Source organism: Suricata suricatta, chromosome 11 (assembly GCF_006229205.1).
Source record: "Suricata suricatta isolate VVHF042 chromosome 11, meerkat_22Aug2017_6uvM2_HiC, whole genome shotgun sequence".
Taxonomy (NCBI): Eukaryota; Metazoa; Chordata; class Mammalia; order Carnivora; family Herpestidae; genus Suricata; species Suricata suricatta.
In genome coordinates, this window is record NC_043710.1 from 43,362,948 (window position 1) to 43,390,024 (window position 27,077).

At 43.1% G+C, this 27,077-nt stretch overlaps 1 protein-coding gene across 1 annotated transcript in view; it reads right to left on the reverse strand.

Annotated features, from left to right (window-relative positions):
* SPON1 (spondin 1) overlaps positions 1-27,077 on the reverse strand; it is a 258,449-nt gene that overhangs the window by 100,361 nt on the left and 131,011 nt on the right. The window contains exon 6 of the mRNA XM_029956974.1: positions 11,855-12,003. Coding sequence (XP_029812834.1) covers positions 11,855-12,003 — 149 coding nt within the window. The remainder of the gene's footprint in view (positions 1-11,854; positions 12,004-27,077) is intronic.

The following is a 27,077-nucleotide window of genomic DNA, read 5'->3' on the forward strand; positions in this document are numbered from 1 at the left end:
CTATAGTTTTCATCATATAGGTCTTTTACATCCTTGGTTAGGTTTATTCCTAGGTATTTGATAGTTTTTCGTGCAATCGTAAATGGGATCAGTTTCTTGATTTCTCTTTCAGCTGCCTCATTTTTGGTGTATAGGAATGCAACTAAAGTTGCAGGATACAAAATCAATGTACAGAAATCAGTTGCATTCCTATTTTAATTTTTTAAGGAGCTTCCATATTCTCCACAGTGACTATTCCAATTTACATTCCCACCAACACTGTACTAGGGTTTCTTTTTCCCCACATCCTCACCAACATTTGTTATTTCTGTATTTTTGATAGCAGCCATTCTGACTGGTGTGAAGTGCTATCTCACTGTGGTTTTGATTTGCATTTCCCTGATGATTAGTGACGTTGAACATGTTTTCTTGTGTTGGTTTGCCATCTAGATGTCCTCTTTGGAAAAATGTCTATTCAGGTCCTCTGCCCATTTTTAAAACTAAATTATCTGTGGGGTTTTTCTTTTTTGGTGTTGAGTTATAGAAGTTCTTTATATATTTGGGGTGGTAACCCTTTATTGGATATATCATTTGCAAATATATGATTTGGCTAGTCTTTTCTCCCTTCTCCCCTCCAATCATTATTATCTTTGTGACATTTTCTGGCTATTCTTGACTAGTTGATTTTTCATTTCCATAAAATCAGCCTGGATAATTTAAAAATTATTTGAGTTTCTAAGGGAGCATATTAAATCTACAGGCTAAATGTGAACTATCGGCCTTTTTTCAATGTTTAGTTTTATATCAAAGTTTTGTTTATTTACATAACATTCAATTAAAAGGCTACATGTATATGTATACTTGTACAATGGGGTATATGATAAAATGTAAATACAGATTCCAGTTCTGGTCCCTACTCTCCCATTTTGCTTTAGAAACAATGAGTTTCTGGTGTGTGTTCATAGAGATAGTCTATGCATTTAAAATGCTATATGTGCATATAATACTTTGATTCTGACTTAGATGGCAGCAAGCTAGAGACATTGTCCTGCTTTTCTCCGCCTAACAGTATATACTGGGGAGCATTCTATACCAGCACATACACACTTGCCTGATTCTCTTCAATAGCTGCATAGTATTGGACTTTGTAAACACAGCCAGAATATTTAGCATGTCCCCTGCTGATAAAAGTTGGTTTCTTTCCATCTCTTATTTTTATAAACAATGCCGTAATGAATATCCTTCCCCACACACCTTTGTGTGAGAATATTTCTGAAAGATTAACTCCAAGATACAGATTTACTATGTTGAGTCATAAAGAAAATATACACACAACAATGTGAATACACTGAATCTGCTGAACTGAACACTTAAAGATGGTCAAGGTGGTAAATATTACGTGTCTTTTTGCCACAGAAAGAAAAAAGAAACAGTCCAATTTTGATAGATCGTTACCAGACTGCCCTTTAAATATCAAGGCAGCTTATTAATGATACCCTATTTAAATTTGCCTTCTGTTTGCCATATTTTGGCTCAGTTGTTATAAAAATAGATTTTTTTTTCCCATGAGTTAAATAATCTATATGTTTTGAATAAAGTTGCCCCCTGTTTCTTTCATACAAAGTTTTTTGGGAAAGTTCCAGGGATCAGTGATGCTCTGCTGTAGAACTGCGGAGGCTGAAAATTGCTGCTAGGAGGCCGGCTCCGCTTCCTTCCAGCAAAGGCAGCCCGCGCCAGATTTATTAGAGAACAGGCTTTGCTGATTCACTTTGGCTGCCTGTCCTACTGCGATTTGGATTTGTTTGAAGACCCAACTGAAAGCAAACAAGAGGCTTCATATGACTGAAATCACACCTTTCAAATGATGTTCTAATTTCTGTATCAAGTGTCTGTGACTGAGAGCATTTATTTAACTCCTTTCTCCATCCCCACTCTCAGAACCACCTTATTTCTATCAACTGCACCCCCACTTGGACATCCTCCACGGGGTTAAGCCTTGAATGAGATGGGAAGGACAAAGGAGGTATGCGTAGTGATATTAATGTAAACCAAATAAAACTGGGCACCCTCGGGGGCTTTGGGCTGATGGGTGATATATCTAAAAGAATCTACCCAATCTGAAGCGTGAAAAGCACCACCCCAGGTCTTTACTGAATGTTTCCCGAGGAGGCAACAGAGGGTAAATTACCTCACGCAGCGCTCTGCAAAGGGTTTACTCCCTTTTGATGGCTCTTTTTGTAGAAATTAAATTCATGAAAAGTCTTCTTTGGGTCTTTCCTTCTCTCCCTGATTTCCACTCCAAATGGCAGCTGCTCAACTACGTCTCTTCTCATTCTTCACAGTTCTAATACCATCTCAGCTTCCTGGCCTTCCTTCCTCCCTCACTTCTCTGACGTGGTCTTCATCCTCTAGCACCTTCTCCGTAGCACAGTTTACCTCTTCCGGTTGCATTCCCACCCAATAAACCAAAGCATCTTAGAAGGTGGGAGGGAAAGAGGATGATAAATCCTTCAACTTTATTTTTTTGTTCCAATAATAAAAGCAATAACGGGCTTTTCCCATGATAGGCGCTGTATGTGTATTATTACACATATTGTTCCATAACCAACACATGCAGTTTATATTCTCACTATCGCCATTTTGCAAATGAAGACTCTAAGGTTCAGTGAAGGTTAGGTGACTTACTCAAGGTCAAAGACTTAGGAGGCCACATTAAAGCCCAGCTACTTGCCATGTACTGTTTTTATGGTTTTTAAGTAACAATGCAAGGGAGCAAGTGTCAAGGGCAACTTGTGGTCATGACAGTGCTCTCCATCCCCATATCTTTCTCTGATCTCTCTTTTTCCCCTCTCGGTGGCTGAACCTATCTCTAGACCCAGCATTTTATTGCCCGATTGGCTTAGCTTTACATCCCAGGGTTCTATTAATCTCTCTTCATGCTGCCTGTGTTCTCTCTAGCGCTCCTCCTTCTGCTCCTACGGGCCTGACATGCTGCCCTGAATTCTGGTGTTTTGGTTGGGGTTCTGCAATCTGTTCTAATTCTTGCCAGTCTACTACTGCCTTGAAGTGTCCAACAATTTACCTTCTACTTTCCACTCCTTTTTCTTGTAAAAACTGCCCTACCCACCGCTCTTATATAGAGTAACAAGCCAGGTGGTTCTTTACAGGGAGGTAGCCACTGATTAGACTAGGGGTAAATATATGATACAGGAATGCCAGTGCACTGACTGTCCAGTGATCCATCTGTCTTTCTAGTGTTTCAGCTAAGAGTCACCAAAAAGCCTCAGTTGGCTATGGAAATCCAAGGAAGAACATTATTAGCCACCATTTGAGGCCATGTGCAACATCAGCAAGCAGGGACAGCAAGCAGATCTATTGAGGATGGAGGAAGAGATTCACATAGAAAAGGGGTTCTTGGGTGACTCAGTTGGTTAAGCATCTGACTCTTGATTTTTGGCTCAGGTCATGATGTCATGATCGTGAGATAGAGCCTTGTGTTAGACTTCATGTTGGGCATGGAGGCTGCTTAAGATTCTCTCTCTCCCTCTGACCCTCCCTGACTCATGTGCACACACATGTGTGCTCTCTCTCTCAAAAAAGAAAGGACATAGAAAAAACTATGTGACTTTGGGGGGCTGTGGAGTTGTGGGAGAGAAGAGTGATAATTTGTCTCAGCTTGATGCCTTCCAGTCACAGCTCTCCTGAGGCTTTTTGCACTCAGTATTACCTTGGGTTCTCCTAAGTTCTATTTTGTCCCTACATAAAATTTCCTTGGTTCTTGATTTAGTTTGAGTCGGTTCCTGTTATGTAAAATAAAGAAGTTTCATTAGACCACCTCCTTCCTTAGATTGGGAGCCTTGTCTGCATGTCCAACCTATGGCTGTGTCCTTTTGCATACGAGCATTTTCTTGACTCTAGAGCTTGTTCCGGAGGTGGCATTGAACTAGCTCCTGCAGATGTACAGATAAGGCTGTTCCAAGGAAGGGGAAGAGTCTGAGGACAGGGATAGAGTTGAAATGGGTATGGAATTTTGTTGTGGCTTCTTTTTGATATGAGGGTGAGGTTACTGTCCTCAAATTGTTTAGGGTCAGCTTTGGGACAGAGGGTTGGGGCATATGGGGAGCTGGCATTGTCACGCAGGGGGAGGAGAGGCGGGCAGAGGCAGAGCCTGGGGGATGACAAAGGAGCCGTGTCTTCCTTCTCTGGCCATTCTCAGGCTGAGGACTGACATGATGAACTTGAACAATTTGAGTCACTGGCTTTTCTAGTGCTTGCTGAAGCTTTTCCATCTGAGGACAAACCCCTGATTTACTGATGAGGGAATGGGGACCCAACCATGAAAACATGGCAATGATAGGTACAGTTAGGTGGTGATTTCTACAGGAAAGGCTCTGCTCCAAGCGCTTCACGCATATCAGTACACTTGGTTCCCACAGTAACCCTCTGAAGTTGGCACTATTACCATCCTTATCTCATAGAAGAGGCAACCGAGGCACAGAGGGGTTAGGCAGCTTGCCAAAGTCACATAGTAACTGATGGAGTCAGAACTGAACACAGGCAATGTTGATTCATAGGCACTGATTACAGTTTTATACAGTACTACTTCTCCCAAGTACCGAAGGTCATTGGAGCCCTATTGTCACAAACAAAAGCTGGTAATGAGTGTGTGTGGGTGTGTGAGTGGCTTTCTCAACCAGATGAGGCAGCATGTCACAATCCATGGAAAACATGAGAAATAAAGCGATGGTGTTGATTAGAGAAAAGTGATCAAAAGTTTAGAAAATCAAACATCAGGAAAAACAAATGTTTGGTAGACTGTGATTTAAATCTTTGAAGGAGATGAGAAAAGAAAGCCCTCAAGCCCTTTTGGCCACTTCTCGGAGCCTTATACGCTATTTTAACTTTAAAGGAATAGAACACCTGCTTGTTTATTGATTCTTGTGCCACAGGTGGTGTGACAACCCTGCTGGCTGGCTGAAGTCATCGGCCAAGGCAAGGCCCCCTGAAATGAAATAATCAATGCCTGTTTTAGGCCCCACCATCATCTGACCTCTCACAGTCAGGAAGCCTTGAATCCAGAGATATATAAAAGCGGGAGTGGTTTTTTCCTAGGGCATTTCCCATGAGTGAGTGGTCATTGAAAGCTCATGGTTTTATGCAAGAAGCATTTGTGACTCACTTGTCAGTTAATCAATTCAGATATTTGTTGAGCAGCTACTAGGCGTGAGCCGCCATGTTAGGGGCTGGAGATATTAAGTGGACATCAAACAGAAAACACAAAACACTGAGCTGACACAAAAGCTCAGCTTTCTCCCTCCCACTTTAAACATACAGAAATGTTAGACAGGGTGGGGCGCCTGGGTGGCTCAGTTGGTTGAGTCCAACTTCAGCTCAGGTCATGATCTCATGGTTTGTGAGTTCAAGCCCCATGTTGAGCTCTGTGCTGACAGCTCAGAGATTGGAGCCTGCTTCAGATTCTGTCTCCATCATCCTCTCTGCCCCGTCCCTGGTCATGCACTTTCTCTTTCTCTCTCAAATATAAACAAACATTAAAAAATTATTTTTAAATGTTAGATGGGGCACCTGGGTGGCTCAGGTGGTTGAGCGTCCAGCTTCAGCTCAGGTTATGATCTTGTGGTTTGTGAGTTCAAGCCCCACATTGGGCTTGCTACTGCTATCAGCATGGAGCCTGCTTCGGATCCTCTCTCTCCTCTCTCTTCCCCTCTCCCACTTGTACACTCTCAAAAGTAAATAAAATGTTGAAAAAAGTAACAAAACATAATGGATAAAAATTTTAAAATACATAACTAAAAACTTAGAAAAATTTAGAAAAACCTCCCGGATGCCAGAAATGGAGAGGGAAGTCTAACCTAGAATAGTGAACAGGACCTGGTATGTGATGGCCTGTTGGGGCCATGAGCTGGGATGTGGGCCCCAGGGGCAGAGGGGGAGGTTTTAAGGCCATGTGGGGAGAGAAGGAGAAGTCTTAGGCTGATGTTAGATGAGATGTGGGCAGACGCCCCGGGCATCAAGCTGCACATTTTGAAGGGCTGCCTGTTTGTGAACAGGGGATGGGAAAGCCTTCCACCAATCACCCCGGGAAGGCGCAAGCAAGCTTGTGCTGTGTCCAGGCCTCTGAGTAAAAATTCACCTTCAGGTACCGGAAACCCCAGCCTTTCTTATGTGTAAGTACAGAGTCTGTATTTATACTAGGCATTTGGTGGGGAGCTCCAAAGCTGAGAAATGACATAAAACATGGGTGGACAAGGTGAAAATACGATGTCACCCCAAGGAAGCACTACAACTTGAGCATATAAGATGCCTGCTGGAAAAAAGAAGAGCATCTGCTGGAGGCTAGTGAAAATCCAGAAGCAAACGAGGAAACTAGTGATGGGGAGAGACATCAAGTTCAACGCTAAGGAAGATAAATCTGTAAGACCCTGAGATAAAAGAGTAATCTGAAGGAGACGATTAGACATGTTTAAAATTGAAGAGATAAAAGAAACCGTAATAAAGCAAAAGAGTAGGTATGAACAGAAGCAGAGGTGGGTTTGAAAAGGAGACTGTGGCAGTGAGGAAAACCAAGTGTCTGCCTTCAAGGGACACACCGCCTACCTGGAGACAGGGAAGGAGATAGCAGGGATGATTCAGTCTAGGAGAGCGTCTGCACCGGGAGTTCAGGAAGCTCAGGGAAGGTGCTCCAGAGTCAGCTTCCCCAAGTAATGTGGAAACTAACATGTGTCTCTGACCACAGGAAATAGGGACGTTAAAGCCTGGGGTGATTCAGAAACGGCGCATCAAGGATTGCCAGAGTCCAGCCTCTGCATTCCCCCAGCAGATGCAGAGTCCCCTGAAGAGTCTAAGTAACCTACGTGGGAATAGTTATTCCTGGATCAGCCTCTCCCACCCCACCTGAAAATTTCTCCTGCGTGGAGATGAAGGACCGTTGGTTCCACTCAGTCTCATACTGTGGCACACTTGTCCACCCTCCCTCTGCCCTTGCGACATCGGTCTTCTCTTAGGTCTTGAAGCACGACGAGTTCTTCTCAACTTAGGGCCTCTGCATATGCTGTTGTCATCATCTAGAGTGACCTTTCCCTTATCCTTTTCTTTTGGGTCTCAGCTTGATGTTCACTCTTCTGGGAGACCTTTCCTGGACACTATCTAAAAAGGTCCCTCCCTACCACTGGTTTCTGTGTCACCTCTTGTTGGTTTCTTTTTACTTACCCTAATTTCTTTTTTATAATGCTTTATTTATTTTTGAGAGAGAGAGTGTGAGTGAGACAGGGGCAGAGAGAGAGAGGGGGCCAGAGGATCTGAAGTGGGCTTTGTGTTGACAGCAGCGAGCCCAATGTGGGGCTCGAACCCATGACCTGTGAGATCCTGAGGCAGAGTTGGATGCTCAACTGACTGAGCCACCCAGGCACCCCACTTACCCTAATTTCTAATTATTTAACCCATTTTTTCCTTTGCATCCCCGTTAGAAAGTAGACTCCACACGGGCAGAGCATCATCTGATCCCTGCTGTGTCTGTAATGCCTGGCATTCAGTTGGTGCTCAGTCAAGCTGAGTGAATACATGAATACAGTCAAGAAACATTCATGAAGCAGCAAACACTAGCTCAGAGGCTACTACGGTGGAAAGCACAGATTTGAACTTTGCATTATAGTGAAGGAGAGACACCCAACAAAGACTTACAGGGAGGTACAGGGGGGCTGTGAGAGCACCTGGCAAGGTTACCCATTTTGTACAGAATCAGGGAAGGCTTCCAGGAAGAAACAGCATATGAGCTGAGCCTGGAAGGATAATTGGGAGTCCACCAGGTGAAGGGGGGCTGGAAAATGTTCCAGGCTGAGGGAAGACTCAGATGCGAGAGGGTCATGGCTCTTTGGGGAGCCTAAAAGAGGTTCTGGATGGGAAAAGTGTAGAGCAGAGGAAATAAAATGGAAAAGGTAATCAGGCCTGCCTCAGGCTCTGCACTGACAGTTAAGAGCCTGCTCGGGATTCTCCTTCTCTGTCTCTGTGCCCCTCCCCTGCTTGCTCTCTCTCTCTCTCAAAATAAATAAACATTTTAATAAATAAATTTAAAAAATGGGAGAGGGGAGACAAGGCTGGATCAGGGCGGGTTCTCAAGCTATGATAAGGAGTTTGAACTTAATCTTACGGTCAGTTAGGACATCTTAGTCAGAGGGAATGGAATAATCTGATTTGTGTTTTCTTGAAATGGTCCTAGAGCAGTGTGGATAAGAGGAAGAAGACTGGAGGCAAGGGAGATCAGGAAGCTAGTGCAATAATTCAGGCAGGAGATGAGGATGGCTTAATGGAGCAGCAGTAATGAGGGAGTGAACTGGATGAATTTTGGAGAGAAGGCAAAAGTTGGGGGGCGGGGGGGAAGAGAATCATGGATGATGCCTAGGTTTCTAGCATGACTGACATGGTGAACGGGCACTGATGTCCGAGAACCAGACGCCTGGTATGCATGTTGTAGGTGGGTGGACCCAGTGCAACTTTTTCCTAACAGTGAGCACTATCGGTTCACTTTTAGTTCCTGGGTCTACCTACAAGTTGGTCCACCATTCTCTACTGCCTCCACCTGCCTTGGGTTACTATTTGTGACTTGTCAGTCTAACTTGAGCTCATTATTTCTAATCCACAGTCCCCACTGGTCATCAGGACACTCTGTCTCTCTGCCTTGTGTCTTTCCCAGGCTCTTTCTGGCCATCAGTGTTACAATGGCCAATAATGTGACTGTAATTATTCATTAATTTTCTTGGTGTTTTGTAGAGTGCCAGTAAAATTTATACTCAATAATATTATTACAATTTTCCACTACTAATGGGATTATTATTTTTGTTCATTTGTGTTTGAAGGCCATTAGCATAAGATTTACTTCCAATATCCACTGTGATTTTTAATGCCCTTGAAACTTGCAGGTGAGTGATAAGTCTATAATAAGAGAATGCTAGTAAGCATATAAATGTCTTTCTTGGGAAAAAAGGGCTTTTTTTTTCATCCTGTTGGACTCAGGTTCTTTGATAGAGTGATTGGTAGGATATAAAGCATTAAAGGCTGAGAACAGTGTTAGTTTGTCGACGTGTTCAAACAAGTTCCCAGTTATTCAGAGGACACATTTATATTCTGGGAGGATTCATATTCTTGCTCTTTTTTATGTTGTTTCTTACCTGACTTATAGAAAAATATAGTAAATTATGTGTTTTCAGGGAACAATATTGAGAATCAGGAATGGTTTGGAACTAAAGGGGCCTGGAAATCACTCTCTTTGGCTGATTTTCCAAGGGGCCGTGGGGCTTGATGCACTGCTAGTGGAGCTTTGGAAACGGATTATTTCAAAGGCTGATGAGAGGGGTTTCTCTGTGGGGCTGCTGTACTTGCCAGGGAAGTGGACTGGCAGGGCCAGCTTCAAGTGTGTGTGACTAGCAGGCCCCTAGGGCCCCGTGCTATGAAGTTCACAGCATCGGGTACCTGGGTGGCTCAGTCAGTTGAGTATCCAATTCTGGATCTCGGCTCAGGTCATGATCTTGTGGTTTGTGGGATTGAGCCCCACACTACAGTGCAGATCCTGCTTGGGATCCTCTGTTGCTCTCTCTGTCCCTTCTCCACTCACATGCATGCTCTCTCTCAAAATAAAGAAACTTACCAAAAAAAGAAAGAAAGAAATTTACAGCATCACCATCTTAGAATTCTTAAGTCTTGAACAAGGGGCCCCGCTTTGCAGTAGGCCCTGCAAATTAAATACATGGTACGGTGTACAAGCTTTGGAGCAAGACAGATTTGGGTTCAAGTTCTAGTATCCTCTAGCTATTGACTGGGGTTCAGTTTCCTTATTGGTAAAACTAGGATAATACTGCTGTCTTCTCAGATTAGACATGAGAGCTAAAAGTAGATACCAGCACCACAGGGCCTGAAAGACGGTGATAGACACTGAGGTATGTTCAGTGGGATTTTAACTCCCATGTGCAGTATTCATAATTAAACTTATTATGATTTAATGTCAGGAATACTGGCCAGCTGGGAAAGGCACACTGAGTGGCACAGAAGCTCATCCCATATGTGTGCTGGTTAGGAATGGTTTCTTAAGGGGGACACTCTAAGGCAGGGGGTCCCATCCATCAGCTTCCAAACTTTTTATGGCTATGACACATGATAAATAATGTTTGCTGGCAGAACTGGTCCCAGTTTCTCACGATTCAAACGTGCTTCCCTTCTCTCCAGAAATCTCTCAAGAAGAAGGCTGAAGGAGGCTGCCCCTCCTCAGGACCCTCAGAATCACAAAGGGTCCTCCTCCATGACAGCCTGGACAGACTAGGACCAAGATGATGCCTTCTAGGGCCCCTGTGTGGCCCAGTCAGTTATGCATCTGTCTTTGGCTCAGTTCACGATCTCACGGTTTGTGGGTTTGAGCCCTGCATCCGGCTCTGCATGAACACTTTGGAGCCTGCTTGGGATTCTCTCTCTCTGCCCCTCCCCCACTTGCACTTACTCTCTCAAAAATAAATAAATAAAGTTAAAAAAAAGACGGTGCCTTCCGTGGTTTCGCAGATGTATGTGCCATGCCATAGCCTGAATGAGTTATGCCAGTTACGAGCCTGCCAGCCGGAGTCAGAGAAACACTGGCTAATTGGTTGGATAAACTTGTGATGAATAACATGCAATCTTGAAACATCTGGTTAGACATTTTTTTCCCAAGAGCATAGAAAAGGCTTTAAATCAAATTAATAAGAAGCATAAGCTAATTCCTGGGCATTTTTGGACTCTGGTCCAAAAGGATTCTTTAGGAGATTATCGGAGGAGTCAGGGTGACCTGTGTTGCATTCAGTTTAGTTTGTGGGCAGCCTGGAGTCCCGACGGGGGACTTCAAAGGGAGGCACCGGGGGTCTGGGCTGAGCCTGCCTTGTGCTGCTCAGGTCTCTGGGCACACACCTGTCCTGAGACATGGGCCCAGGTCCCCCTGGCCTCCTGCAGTCTCAGGCGAAGTGGGACAGCCTCGCAGTGAACCGTGCTGTGAACCAACCACATCCCCAGCACGCCTGCTCCTTCTTCCTTCCCTCCTGAGCGCTTGCGGGCAGTGAGCCGGGGTGTCCACTGAGCTCTCTCAGGCCTGAAGGGCTTCTGTGGGTGGTGATGGCCAGAGCTGGCCCATCACCTCCCCACAGTACAGCCTGTGAATGGCCATGGAAAAACAGCAGCTCTTTTTCCTGGATCCCTCTTAAGCCTCTTTCTAGTGCTTTTCGTGAGGGACGATAGCACTGTCAGTCAAGCGAATCAAAAAGAATGATGGGCTATTTCTCCCTTAACTGGTGATGGGATGGGGGAGGGGTAGGCTAAATAATGGTACATTTCCTGGGCCCATGGCACACAGACATGGTACATAAAAGATCTTCAGTCCACAACTATTATAACTACTGACTGACTAACTTGGTAAACGCCCCAAGGCATAGTTGCAAGAAGCATGTGCTGACATGCAGTGTATTTTTGGAACGGTGACTTTGGTGTAGACAACGTCAGTGTCACTCCTGTGACCCTCTCAAGGATCATCGCAAGAAAACCATAAGCCACTGCACTGACTCTCAGGAGGCCACATCCCACCAACACGGCCACAGCAGCCGCTTTTAGCACAAACTGAAGAAGATGCAAACACAGTCATGGAAAATTTGAGACGACAAGATAGACATGTGTGTCTCTGTCCCCAAATTGACATAAACTCCCAAACTCAGCAAAGAGATTTTGCTTCCTAAGGCCCTGATTTTCCAGCACATTGTACTGTGAATTCCAAGCCCCCAGGAAAGATATCTAAGGGATGCGTTGACTGTGTTCCTGGTTTGGGGGTCATTCATTCTGTGATTGTTTTTCTTACCTGTTGCCGAATTTCTTCCTCCATTTTCACTGGTGAGCCCAATTCTGCAACTTGTTTGACACCCTCGCTCGCATATCCTCCGTACTCCCACAGCACATAATTCTTGGAGTGGGATCCACCAATGATTGCAGACCAGTGATTGGCCCGACCTGGAAAAGCCAATCAGGGTGCAGGTATCAGTGTGGCTGTGGCTAACATGGGAGTCCCTTAAATGCACTTGTAAAGAAAGTGTAATTTGCCAATTATTCAACCAGCACTGGCTAAAGCCCCACTCTGTGATAGGCCCTGCGCTATTCAGGAATGAATAAGACCATCGCGGTAAGCAAGAAGGTCTTGGGAATATGTAGACAGGACAACAATCCACAATAGACAGAATGATTTCTGTCTGGGAGGGATTCAGGAAAGGGTTTCAGAGAGACTTGTAAAGGCTGATCAGATTTGTAAGACAGAATAGAGAGGAGAGGCTATTTCTGGCAGACTCAGAACCATTAAATAACACTGTGTGTTTGGGGAGCCATAAGTAATTTAGCATCGCTGTGTCACCAACTGTTAGGGGAGAGGTTGGAAACGATGCCAGGGAGGTAGGAAGGAGCCTGCTCATGGACGGCTCTGCCCTACATGCCTCAGGAGTTTGGATGTCATTTGAAAGGGTGTGAAACCACTGAAGGGTCCTGAGCAGGGGAATGGCATCTGAATTTTAGATAAGTCATCCAGGCAGCCATGTGAAGAATGCATTAGAGGGAGCAAAATGGGAGTGTGGAGCTGTGGGGGGAGAGCAAGGAGCAGAGTTGAGGGAATGAGTGTGAGCTTGGGCAGCTCTTGGAAATAAGCATGGTTGACTTTGAGGTGGCTTTTCTGTGCCTTCCAGGATGAGGGGTAGGTGGACTAGCCATGGGAGAGGATGGGGAGAGGCAGTCAGGGCATGTGGAAGGCACTGGTCCATAGTGGTCTGGTGAGATCACTGGGGAAGGTGCCTGTAGGGGGTGCAGGAGGGAACCAGTGGGTGACGCGGGGGAGAACAGAACAAAATCTGGAAAGGACAGAGACAAAACTGGCTGAGGGGTTTTCCAGGTGCCAGGGGGAGGAGGGAGAGGAAAAGAGACTCAGCATCAGCACTGCACTGGTTTTTTTTCTGCCTATGATGAGTGTTGATGTGTGTGTGTATACACACATATATGTATGGTGTGTATATATATATGTATATGTATGATGCACACATATGTATATGTGTGATGCACACACATGTGTATGGTATGTATATATGTATATGTATGATGTATATGTGTGTATATATGTATATGCATATGTGTATATATATGCGTGTGTACATATATACACATCAACACTCATATATATATGTATATGCCACCTAAGGAACAATATAATCCATCATAAGGCCAGTTCAGTTCTCAACCATTCTTGGGTTGACTTATAAATTCCTGAGTTAAAGAACATTTTCAGGCATAGTGAGGAGGAAAACTTGAACTAGGTAGACACAAGTGACACTTGAAGCTCACCCCACTGTGGCCCGGGATGGCAGAACTCGTTGCCCTATCCCACCACGTAAGAAAACCATTCTGAACAGGGCCTGGTCCAGTTTACATGGGCTCCCTGCTCCCCCAGAGCTCTCTGCTCCAGGGGCACATCAAGAACATGGGCACCCTCTCACCTGCTGAGGGCTGCCGTGCCCCGCCCCAGGCACATGCTGTCACTATGCAGGCCTGCCCAATCGCCTGCTCATTATTTCCTACACATCAGGGAAATGCAAACACTGTATTCATCCATCATTTCCCCAGACACGACAGATGGATATGCTGCCAGTTATTTCTGTAACTCATTCCTGGGTGAGGAGACGGTCCTGGCTGTCATCTAAGCCAAGAGCACTACTCATGTAGGGACAAGGGCAGGGAGCCACTTGCAACCTTCGGTTCACACTGTGAACACAGGGAGACCAGCTTCAGTGTCTCTTGTGTCCTCTGCCTTGTTCCACCAAAATGCCCCCTTTTCCCAGACCTACAATTCTGCACCTCAAGGGGCTTAGCACATGCTGTTCCCTCTATGCTCTCTTCCTGCTTGGCTTGGTCAACTCTCATCCCTCCTTCATGATTTACCCAGAATCCCCCAGGATCCCCCCAGACTGACCTAAGTCTTGTCTCCTGTCTCCCCATAGCACAGGTAACATTTATGATCACTGCTACACGTCTGTTTTCCCACCAGACTATAACCTTCCTGAGGAAACCTGTCCTCAGCACTGTGTCCCTAGTGCCTAGCCTTGTGTCTGATGCGTTGTGAATGCTTAGTGCATGCTTCCAAAAGCATTTCATGCAAACAATCAAAGGGGAAGGTGGCAGTATATGTGCTTGAAGCATTTGGGAGCAAGCCTGCACAGATTAAATTCAAGTTTCAGCTCAGTAGAGTTCCTGACACCTATTGGGCTAACACACTCAGCTAACCTGCATGCTATTAAAAAAACAAATGCCAAGCAATAACAAAAAAGAAAGGCATTGGTCTTGCAGAGATTCAAATGCGAGCATTGCCACTTTCTAGCTATGTAAACTTGGTCAAATTCCAATTACTTTATTTCCCTGAGTCTCAGCTCCTTCCTCTGTAATTCAAGGATGACAATGCCTACCTTACTGACCCATTATAAGAATAAAATTCAATTTTTAAAAGATGAGATAATATATGTGAAATCACTACTGGCACACAATAGACACTCAATAATTATAGTTTCCTCCTTTCCTGGTTATTAGGGAGGCTACAAAATGAGTAAAACATGAAACCTGCCTTTTATTCAGTACAGGAGATAAGAAATCTATGTACTATGGAATAAGATAAGAGAACAGGAATGAGCACAATCATAGGGAGATGAGGGGATGCACCCAGATGGGTCTTTCTGATTTATTCATTCAACTTCCATTTACTATGTGCCAAGCACAGTGGCAAGTCCAGGATGCTGACAGGAATTGGATAAGGTGCTTGCACTGGAGGGACTCGTAGCCTGGGGGTGGCGAAACAGATGGTTGAGCAGATTATTCACAATCCAACATGGTCAGGGACATTACAGAAACAGGGCACAGAGGAGAGGGGATGCAGCAGGTAACTCCAAATTTCCCTCATCCAAGGAATCAAAGCCTAAAGGCATGAGTACAGAGAAGCACATGCCTCGAGAATTGGATCTGTCTTTGTGGTTTCTTACACTTGAATAAAATGTCATTGTATCAGTTCAATTTTCTGATCAATTTAGTTGTTAGTTTCCTACAATGGTCTTGCAACATATCACATTAAGTCAAATTCCAATCCATTGAATGACATCAACCATGTAACAGATATCTACAAGGTACTAGGCTAGGGGGAGGGACCCGACTTCTCCCTGGGGAGACAAGGCAGGTACCCATGGAAAATGATCCACAACATTAGAAAGGGTGATAACCTCAGGTGAATGGCAGTCACTCAAATGCCAGATGGTACAGGGAGAGAGTCACTGGTGGCCAAGAGCCAGAAGAATTCATGGCTCTGTGCATGACCATGAATCAGTCATTCACTCTCTCAGAGTCTCAGTTTACCTTTTAAAAATAGGGGCAATACTTACTAGGTTGTCTATCTCCCAAAGTTGTGCAATTTAATTGGGCTGGTTTTAGAAAGAACTAAGAAAAATTTAAAGAACTGTACAAAGCAAAGATCTCAGTATTATTATAGATGGAAAGCACTATGGGAATCCACAAGAGAAATCTAAATAAAGATGGAGGAGCAAGGAAACTTTCCCAGTGGAAGGAGGCTCCCCCAGGAAGACTCATAGGACAGGAGGAGCAGGCATTCTGGTAATAACATACATATGAGCATTAACACCTATGAGGTGTCAGGTGTAAATGCATTCGTAGGTGTAACCCTCACTCCAACGTCATTCTCATTTTATAGATAAGGAAATTGAGACCTAGAGATGTTAAGGAAACTGCCGAAGCACACAAAGTTGGAAGCATCAAAACTGGGGTTCAAACCCAGGTCTGCCTGATCTCAGAGCACACGTTCTTTTCCCTACATTCCACCGAGAGGTCAGGAAACAGAAGAAACTATTTAGTGGACTTGAGGGATAGAAAGCAAAGAGATAAGATGAATAGGAAAGTCAGGACTGGGTCAAGGATGATACTGAGTGTCCACTGTGAAAGGGGGAAACATGATGAAAGTTTCCTTCTGGGAAGAATCATATGCCAATACTTAGCATGTATTGGGCCTTTACTAAGTGCCAGGCACTGTGCCAGGGATATTATCATATCCAACACTCAAAAAAAAAAAAAAGAAAAAAGAAAAAAGATAGAACCTCCTTGATAAAGAGGCTATCAGAATTCCCATTTTTCACATGCAGAAACCCAGACTCAGAGAAGTGAACTAACCCAAGATCAAAGAGTAGATGACTGAGGGCACTGGGATTCAAGGTCAAATCTGTGTGGGGTCAGAGCTGTGCTCTCCACCACACCGCACCCTATCCAGGATGAGTCCGGTGATGAGAAGGGAGAAGGCCCAGGGTGAGAGACACCTCAACAATCCCAGTGTGCATTGTGTAGGGTCTGACTCAGGGCAGCAGAGAAGAAACGGAAAAACAGGATAAGAGGTATAAACCAGTAAGAGGGAAGACTGGACAGTCTTTGGGAAGCAGTTTGGTGAAGTAGTTAAAATTCTGGTTTTTGAGTCAGACAACTGTGTATTCTAGGCTCAGTTCTGAAGCTCAGTTCTAGATTGGATACGTCAATAATCACTCTCCACCTCATTTTCTTCATCTGGATATTGACGTGACCAGTCTCCTGGTGTTGTTCTAAGGCTGAAGTCCACCAAGTCATGACTAATGGCTGGAACATAAAGTGGGTTTGATAAATATTAGCCAGTCCATTAAATATGAATAGGATGGGGCAAATCCAGACAGGTTTCTGGGAGGCATGGAGAGCAAAAAAGATCTGAGCAGGTGGTTGGAGGGCAGCTTGGTTTAGAATTGGTAGGTAGAGATGACAGGATGCCAGAAGCAAAGTCCTGAAGCTGAAAGAGAAACCAAGAGGGAATCATCTCAGGGGACCCATCTAAATGGGTCTGAGGCCTGAGACTAAGGTGGCTCGGCACACCCAGTTAGCTGGGTCATGCACTGGGCCCCAGCACCCTCCAGGAAATAAGGGAGGAAAGAGGAGAAGCCCCAGGTATCAGGAGGCCTGGGGTGAGGGAGACGAGGTACGTACTTGTGGCTTTCTTAAAGAAACACTCAAGGAGGCTACGGCAGAGGTCCTTGGTGAAACACTAGGGCTTCAGTCTTGAGGGCAGGGGCAGAGGCAGAGAAACAAAGACCATCAGTCACTAACTTCTTTGGCTCTCAGATAAGGCCGCAGCTCTTTAGTTTAGCACACCTCTCTCTAGTTCCAGCAGCATTCTAGTGGCCCACACATACCTGGATGTAGATGTTTATTCCCAATAGTTTAGACGAGGCATAGATGGGACAGAGGCAGGTGGAGAGCTGGGAGGAGGAAATGATTTGACGTGTGAGTTTGAGATACTGATAGCCAGCCAGGTGCATTTGTGTGAAAAGCCCCTCCAAAGAGATATACGTGTAATAACCTCACTTCTGACACCTTATCTGTTGTCACTGCTCATGCTAAATTACCAGTGAATCTAAATTCACAATGATGCCTAAAAGGCCATTACTGATGAAAGAAGAAACATGTCTGGCTTTTGTCTTATGTAGAAGGTGGTGTGTTGCACGTACATGCATTCTCTGAAGTGTTCTGTGTATGGAAGGTATTCAGTAACAGCCCAGATATCCTGGCCTGCTTTGCCAGTGACCACACTCCCTTGCCAATCTCAATCCTGCGAAAGCCATCCAAGCATTTCCTTGACATAACATTCAGAGCGCTTCACTGGAGAATGTCCTACAACCTCAGTGTCTTCCTTGCTACAATGTCCCATTACCCAACCTGAGCTTCATCCAATGTATCTCAACAAATCTTTGGTTTGGGCCCTGGTTGGGTCCTTAGGGATCTGCTATGATAGCTGAACCAGGACTTCTCCAATCCTCAAGTCCCAGCTGCCTCTTACCCTTTTATCTCTAAATGGACAACCCTCTCACTTAATTCTCCTGAGAAGACCAAGGTTAGCCCAACCACAGATTTATCTAGGTATCATGCGGCCAGTAACCAACGGAAAAACGCTGTGGACCCGCCAGGCCTATTCATAAAAGTTGTCTTGGATCTCACTTCCCTCTTGTCCTTGTTATTCTCTCCCCAGGCTCAGTTCCAGAATCTGCCAGGAGTTTTGATGCCTTGGATTCAGCTACAGAACTCGGCTCCTCTGGTTTGCCCCTGGGTGCTCCCCAAGACACAGCTTGTGTTTGCCCCCTGGCTCTCCCTGCACTTGGCTGCTTCAGGAACTCATTCTAACCAAGCTATTCTGGTTTCCAGGATCCATCCCAGTACGGCCTCCTGGAAAAACATCCTGCATGGGGAGATCTGTTGATTTGGCCAGAAATTCCTCAACTTTCTATCTTTCTGCCTTTTTCACTCAGCGAGTCTTCTTTCCTTCCTCAAGGTCTTAAGGAAAGTGTCACGTTTCCATTCTAGGGAAAACCCTTGCACGGATACAATTCATTGTATCCTTTTGCATTTCCTTTGAGGCTTCCAATAATAATATTCTGTTCTATTAATTCATTCACTAAATAAATGTTTACTAGGCATACTATATGCTAGGTTAGAAACCAGCAAGCCACAGCCCATTGCCTGTCTTTTTCCAATGAAGTTTTATATTTCACAATTATTTATGTATTGTTCATGGCTGCTTTCCTTCTCCAGTGGCAGAGATGCGTAGTTATAACAGAAACTGGCCTGCAAACTGCAAAATATTTACTATCTGTTCCTTCAGAGAAAAGGTTTGACAAAATCTGTGCTAGGCCATGGAGTCTCTGAGCAGAATCAGACTTGGTCTTGGTCCTTAAGATGTTCAGTCTGGAGGCTGGTGGGAGGGCATGGAGGACAGGTCACAACAGGCAATTACAATAAAGTGTACATAATACAGCTTTGATAAAGGCAAAGCAGAGTGACATCATAGCACACATGCGGGATATTTAACCCACACTGTACTTGAGAGAGCTTCCTGGAGGAGGTGACGTCTGAGTTACCTTCTAAAGGGTAAGTGGGAGTTGGCAAGGCAATTAGCGGGGAAGGGAAGGGGATTTTTGTAGAAGGGCCACTCTGTGCAAAAGCATCGCATAAGAGAAAGCGAGGAACACATGGAAAGCCACAGGTAGGTCAAGGGAGAGAGAGAGAGAGAAAATTTGTAAAGAAGGGATGATCAGCAATGAAACCAGTCAGCCAGGCAGATCAGAAGGGACATGAATACCTTAATAAAAAGTTTTCTTTTATCTTGAAGGCAATGAAAGATAGAGAAGAAAATAAGATCGTTTTATCTACAGACAACCTCCAAAGTCATGTACACTCACACAACTTCTGCCTCTGACTCTGATAGAATAAATGGCACTGGGCTAGCTCTCCCAACATAAGTGACTATTAAAATGGGTAAAATATATGAAGCACCAATTTTCAGGTGTTAGAAAATAGACAGCAAAAATACTGTGACCCCTGAGAGAAGGAAAGCAGAAGAGGTGAGCCCTCTGTTTGTCCTAGACATTTTCTGGTCTGTGGTAGAGGAAGGTGGATGACAGCGCAGCATGACAGTCTGGCTGAGCTGAGGAGGCAAAGATAGGAATCTGAGGATGCTGAGGCCGATAGGTAAGAATTTACTGGTAAAAATGCCACAAGGGAGGAAGTTGTGCAGAGAAGGAACTTCAGAAATATGCATAGGAGTTGCTGTAAGTCTTTGCCTAAACACTAAGCTGCCCCTGTGCAGGACAGAACTTCATAAGCCTGAAAACATAGCTACCTGGGAGCTAAGAGCTGAATGGAGAGTGCAGAAGTCACACATTGCTAAGGATGTAGGACTTCTAACCATCCATATTTGAGAAAACTCACTGGCCATTCTGGGCATTCAACTGAGACGCTGGAAAAGCCACAACTTAGGAAAAACATACTTTAGCACTAGAGTAAGGACCACTCTAGACTCACCCTAAGAAAGTTTAGAAAACAAGCCTCAAAAATGAAACAAGTAGATATTCCAGTAAAGTAACCATCTGCCAGATCAAAACTCCATATTCTTTAAAAGGCAGCAACAAATTCAGTTACTCACCGATTTCCATCATACCATAAAAAAGTACTAAAAAGTACAGAAGCCGGAAAATATGATCTAAAATCATGAGGAAAAAAGTCACAAAAAGAGTTTTTGAGATGATGGGTATGTCAGGATTACCGCACAAAGACCTTAAAACACCTTCTATCAAGTTCAAAGACTTAAAGGAAAGGAAGAGATGGTCATAATGGATAAACAGAAGAGGACACTTAGCAGAGAAAGAAACTGTGTTAGAAAACCTAATGGAAATTCTAGAATTGGAAAATATAATACCGTATTAAGATATGGCAAAGAAAAGGGTCTGTAAATGTAAAGACAGGGTGATAGAAACAATTTAAAATGAAGCAGAGAGAAAAACCCTAGAAAAATGACTAGTCTCAGTGATTTTTGGAACAACAATAAGTTGTTTAAGATAAGGGTTATTGGAATCCCAGGAGAGGATAGAGAAATTCAGTATAAAAATATTTAAAGAAATAATGCCTGAAATTACTCCAAATTTGATGAAAAATGCAACCTTTGAATCCAAGAAGCTCAATAAACTGCAAACATGATAAAAACAAAGAAAATTATACCTATCTACATTATAATCAATTAATGATCATTAGAAAACATAAAAAAGTCTCAAAAGCAGCCAGAGCCAATTAGACACATTATGATCAGAAAAACAAAAATAAGAATGACTGCTGGCTTCAAAAATAAGACAAGAGAGAAGACAATGACATGACACCTCTGAAGTTCTCAAAGAAATAAAAAATGGTTAACCTCGAATTCTATATCCTGCAAAAATATCCTTCAAAAATGAGGGTGAAATGAAATACCTTTTTTGATAAATGAAAGCTGAGTCAATATAGTACCAGCATCCTTCCACTATATGAAACATTAAAGGACTTCTGGTTGAAATGAAATGAAAACAGATGTAAACTCAGATCTACATAAAGGAATAAAGAATGCTAGAGATGGTAAATATATGGGTAAACTCTATGTTTAATCTCTTTTTCACTGAGGAGCTTTTCCCTTGAAGTAAAGAGGTTCAGGTTTTCTCATTCTGAGTGAAAAAATGTCTTTCTGTCACTAGTCTCTTCCCATAAAGCCTGTCTTTTGTATTTCCCACACCTCCAGGCTTTTTGGGAAAGTTAAGCGCTCTGTTTCCATGTCCTCTCCTTGAAGTCTTTCTCAGATCTTTGCAAGCTGATACTGAGCTCCCACCTTAGCTCATTTATTCTACCAAGTCTTTCAAACTTCGACTTTTGCTCCCTTCTATTCCCAAAGTTGGGCAATTGCTGGAGCAATCGGAAGAAAATTGCTGTTTGGTGCCTGGGTGGCTCAGTTAGTTAAATGTCGTCTCTTGTTTTCAGCTCAGATCATGATCTCATGATTAGTGAGTATGAGCCTCACAATGGGTTCTGGGTGGACAGTGCGGACTCTGCTTGGAATTCTCTCTCTCTTTCTGCCTCTCTCCCCTCCAGTAAATAAATAAACTTTAAAAAGAAAGAAGAAAATTACTGCCTGCTTTATTTCTCTTTAGAAAATAAAAGATATTTTAGGGGCACCTGGGTGGCTTAGTCAGTTAAGTATCTGACTTTGGCTCAGGTCATGATCTCACATCACAGTTCATAGGTTGGAGCCCCATGTCGGGCTCTGTGCTGACAGCTCGGAGCCTGGAGCCTGCTTCAAATTCTGTGTCTCCCTCTCTCTCTGTCCTTCCCCTGCTCATGCTCTCTCTCTGTCACTCAAAAATAAATAAACTTTAAAAAAATTTAAAAATTAAATAAAAATATATTTTAAATTCAATAAACATCATCATTTTAAAAGTATGGCTTAGTGAGTTTTGGCAAATACATCCAAATCATATAACCAATCACAATCAAAATATAAAATGGTTCTACTACTTAAAAAAAATATCACCATGTGCCCCTTTGTACTCAACCACATTCTTCTAATCCCAGTTCTGTTTTTGGTCCCTATAGTTTTGCATTTTCTAGAACATAGCATAAATGAACTCATATAGTATGTAGCCCCTTGAGTCTGGCTTCTTTAACTTAGCATAATTTTGACACTCATCCATGCAGTTATATGGATCAGTTTATCCTTATTTCAAATATCTTGAATTAAAAAGGAGACCTCTAGATCAAGGTCATCATTAGACTCCTGTTTCCACCATGTACTAGTGTGTGACCCTGACAAGCTTCCCAAGTTTTTTAAGACTCTGTGAAGTGGAAATAATGGTAGTGCCTATTTTCTAGGGTTGTTACTGGGTATCGCAGAAGGAAATCCATATATAAATAGTACAGTTCTTGGTACATAACATTCAATAAATGGTTACTTATTCTTCAAATTTTTTAAATGTTTATTCATTTTACTTTAGAGAGAGAGGGAGAGAGACAGAGACAGAGAATATGAGTGGGAGGTGGGCAGAGAGTGCCAGAAACAGAATCTGAAGGAGGTTCCAGGCTTTGAGCTGTCAACACAGAGCCCAACATGGGGTTTGAACTCATGAGCTGTGAGATCATGACCTGAGCTGAAGTTGGATACTCAGCCGAGTCACCCAGGCAGCCTAATAAATAGTTGCTTTTAATATTGATATTTCATCTCGCCAGGGAAGGTAGAGATTGGGAGCAAACTGGAGCATTCACAGGGTCTGTCTATTAGGGTAAGGCAAGGTCTTAGAGGATAGCTGAATTTTCTAGGTAGTATGGTTAGCTTAGTTGTGGTTCCAGTGGCAGTCAGCACGGAGTGTGGGGGAGGGGCAGGACGGAGAAGTCCATTGGGTGGGTGGAGCAAGTGGTGGGAAAATAGCAGCTATACAGAAGTTCCCAGAAGCAAGCAGTAGAGCCCCTGACACAAGCTGATCATCCGGGTTCAGGTTCTATTTTCTGGGGGCTGACAGGAAAGCACTGGCAGGTGTGAGAACACAGTCATGCTGTCAGTGAGCGCCCACCTCCAGTGTACTGCGCTTCTTTCCATTTACTGACTCGAGGCCTTCTCTGAAGCTCTGAAAGGTCACTTGGCCAGCAAACAAGTGCCTGGAGTGTCGGGAAGTTAGTGCTCCTGGAGACAATCCTCAGCCTCTGGAGGGGTGGGTGCTCATGGATAATTCTGGATGGCATTCTGTACACTTTTCAGAGGTATGCTATGCCAATGACCTCAAAATACACTCTTGATTCTTCCTTCTCCCTTGTCATTCCACTCTAGTCCCTTCACTCCCGCTTCCTGGATCACCTTCTACATAAACTTCCTGCACCAAAGTCCTTTCCTCAAGCTCTGCTTTTGGGGAAATTAGACATGACTCATTCAACTAAGATCACGTGTCTGGGCCCAGAGACCTATAAGGTAACAGTCTGGAGATTAGACAAGAACCAGCTGGGGCTACTCTTCCTGTTTCTGGAAGCAGAGTAGTCTTAGAAAATAAAAATGATCCTTCAGCACTTTTCCACCCAAAGCTATGGGTGTTGATTCTGTTGTTATTGTCATCATAATTGTTGCCATTATTATCACTATAGGGATCATTATTACAACCGCTGCCATTTATTGAGTACATTCCCTGCAACAGGCACTTGTAGGCATTAACTAACATCCCTCCGTTCTCACAAGGGTCCTGTTAGGTAGGTCAGTGAACATCCCCATGTTATGGATGAGGGAGCTGAGCTGCTAGTAGTGCCAGAGCTAAAATTATGACCAGCTCTGTCAAACTTAAGGCCGTGCCCTTTCTACTCCGTATTTAGTTAGGAGGTCATTCTGATGTCATGCATGGCTGTCACCAGAATCAGCTCTTGAGTGTGGATGCCAGGTGATAAGTAAGGTGGTGCCTGTCTAATGCCCGAGGCAACAAATGAAAGTATTTGCTCTTGCTGTTCATAAATTCTGCTTTCTTTGAATTCAGTCTTCCCAGCCCTATTTTTCTGAACTTCTAGCTCCTGATTTATTTCATAACTTTAAAACCTAGCCAATTATCTGATTCTCATAGAGGAGGTAAAAAACCATAATCTCGGCACCACAAACTCCCATCCTCATTGCTGCTCTAGAGGCTGGTTATATGTTCATTGTGTACTGACAAATTGTACTGCAGTTACATTTTTAGAAAAGGGAACTTTATTTAAAAGTGTCCTTCCCAGCTGACTTTTCTACATAAGTATTATTATATATGGGAGAGAGGCTATATTTCTGGACAACTTCCAAATGTTTACTACAACATTAACACCTGAGTTTGAAGCTTCAGGGAAGGAACTGCAGCACTTTGGATGATAGATTGTCACAATGTTTATCTAATTTAAAAAAAACCTAGGAGCTTGTATTTAAAAACTTAGCAGGAGCAGTAAATAACTGCTTTGTGTTTTAGAGTTTAGCAAAAAGAATGGACTTCTCCCATCCCTATTAGTTCATTTTTCAGGTTTGAATCTTAACTGCTGCCTAAACTCTGTAAGTAAGCCAATGCTCTTTTGTGTTTGCGAGTTTTTAGGGAGTATATAGAAGAGGTAGTGAGAAATAGGAATAACAATGCATATGTTTGTACCAGGTGCTTTTGTATGTTATTATCCAATTTACTTTTCAATCCCATTTCATTGATGAGGAAAGGCACCGAGAAACTCTGTAACTTGTCAATGACACATTATCGGTGAGTGATTGAACTGGGATTTGGTTCATGATTGCTTTATCTTTGGGAAGGCTTTTTGCATTGTCAGTGGGAGAGAAGATAGAGGTCCTGGGGGAAAGTTGGTTAAGCTAATAATAGAAGCAAAGCCTATCAAATCAAGTCTACATATAGGATAAAAGGGGAGTCAGGTGGGGGTAAAAAAATTCCACTTCAAAATTGAAGGGAACAGTGTAGAAAGAACTACAGTCTTGTTCATAACCACAGATGTAGAGACTTCAAACAAAATATTAACCTTATATCCAGTTATATCATATCACAACCATGTAGAGTTCATTCAGGAATACAAGGGTAGTTTAACATTCAAAATTCAATCAATACAATTCATCACATTAACAGAAAAAACGAAAAACTATTTGTATATCTTCATAGATACAGAACCTTCATTTGGTTGCATTCAATATCCATTCATGACTTAAAAAAACACTCAGCAAACTAAGAATAGCACTTTCTTTACCTGATAAAAAAAGAAATCTACAAAAGAGCCATGGCAGAAATCATACTTAAAAATGAGACATCAAAAAACTCCCCCACACAAATAAATAAATAAAAGTTTTCCCCACAAAACTGGGATAAGGCAAGAATGCCTACTATCACCAGGTTCTATCCAGTGAAATATGACAATAAAGTGAAATAGAAGGCATAAGGATTGGAAGGGAATTGTTGGTAGAAGACATAATAGTATGTAAAAACTCCAAAGTAATCTATACATAAACTAATAGAATTAATAAGTAAGTGCATTTAGCAAGGTATCTGAATACTAAGTCAATATGCGAGAATCAATGTCATTTCTATATACCAGTGACAAAAACTGAAAATTAGGGGCGCCTGGGTGGCTCAGTCGGTTAAGCCTCCGACTTCGGCTCAGGTCAGATCTCACGTTCATGGGTTCGAGCCCCGCGTCAGGCTCTGTGCTGACAGCCTGCTCAGAGCCTGGAGCCTGTTTCCTGTTCTGTGTCTCCTTCTCTCTCTGCCCCTCCCCCTCTCATGCTCAGTCTCTCTCTGTATCAAAAATAAATAAAAACATTAAAAAATTAATAAAAAAACCCTGAAAATTAAAAAAGTTATCACTTGCAATAGTTATAAAATACATAATATCTAAGAATAAATCCAGCGAAAAATGAAAAAGATCTCTTCTCCATAGAAATCTATAAAACAGCAATCACTATCAAAATAACACCAGCATTCTTCACAGAGCTAGGACAAAGAATCCTAAAATTTGTATAGAACCAGAAAAGACCCCGAATAGCCAAAGCAATCTTAAGAAAGAAAACCAAAGCTGAAGGCATTACAATCCCGGACTTCAAGCTGTATTACAAAGCTGTAATCATCAAGACAGTATGGTACTGGCACAAAAACAGACACTCAGATCAGTGGAACAGAATAGAGAACCCAGAAATGGACACACAAATGTTTGGCCAACTAATCTTGGACAAAGCAGGAAAGAATATCTAATGGAATAAAGACAGTCTCTTCAGCAAGTGGGGCTGGGAAAACTGGACAGTGACATGCAGAAAAATGAACCTGGACCACTTTCTTACACTATACACAATAAACTCAAAATGGATGAAAGACCTAAACCTAAGACAGGAAACCATCAAAATTCTAGTAGAGAAAGCAGGAAAAACCTCTTTGACAATGGCCATAGCAACTTCTTACTCAACACATCTCCAGAGGCAAGGGAAACAAAAGCAAAAAGTGAACCCTTGGGACCTCATCAAAATAAAATGCTTCTGCACAGTGAAGGAAATAATCAGCAAAACTAAAAGGCAACTGATGGCATAGACAAGATATTTGCAAATGACATATCAGATTAAGGGTTAGTATTAAAAATCTATACAGAACTTATCAAACTTAACACCCAAAAAATCAATAATCCAAAAAAGAAATGGGTAAAAGACAAGAATAGACACTTCTCCCAAAGAAGACATTCAGATGGCGAACAGACACATGAAAAAATACTCACCATCACTCACCATCAGGGAAATACAAATCCAAACCACACTGAGATACCACCTCACACCTGTCAGAATGGCTAACATTAACAACTCAGGACACAACAGATGTTGGCGAGGATGCGGAGAAAGAGGATCTCTTTTGCACTGCTGGTGGGGATGCAAACTGGTGCAGCCACTCTGGAAAACAGTATGGAGGTTCCTCAAAAAACTAATAATAGAACTGCCCTATGACCCAGCAATTGCACTACTAGGTATTTATCCAAGGGACACAGGTATGCTGTTTTGAAGGGGTACATGCATCCCAATGTTTATAGCAGCACTATCAACAATAGCCAAAGTATGGAAAGAGCCAAAATGTCCATCGATGGATGAATGGATAAAGAAGATGTGGTGTGTGTGTGTGTGT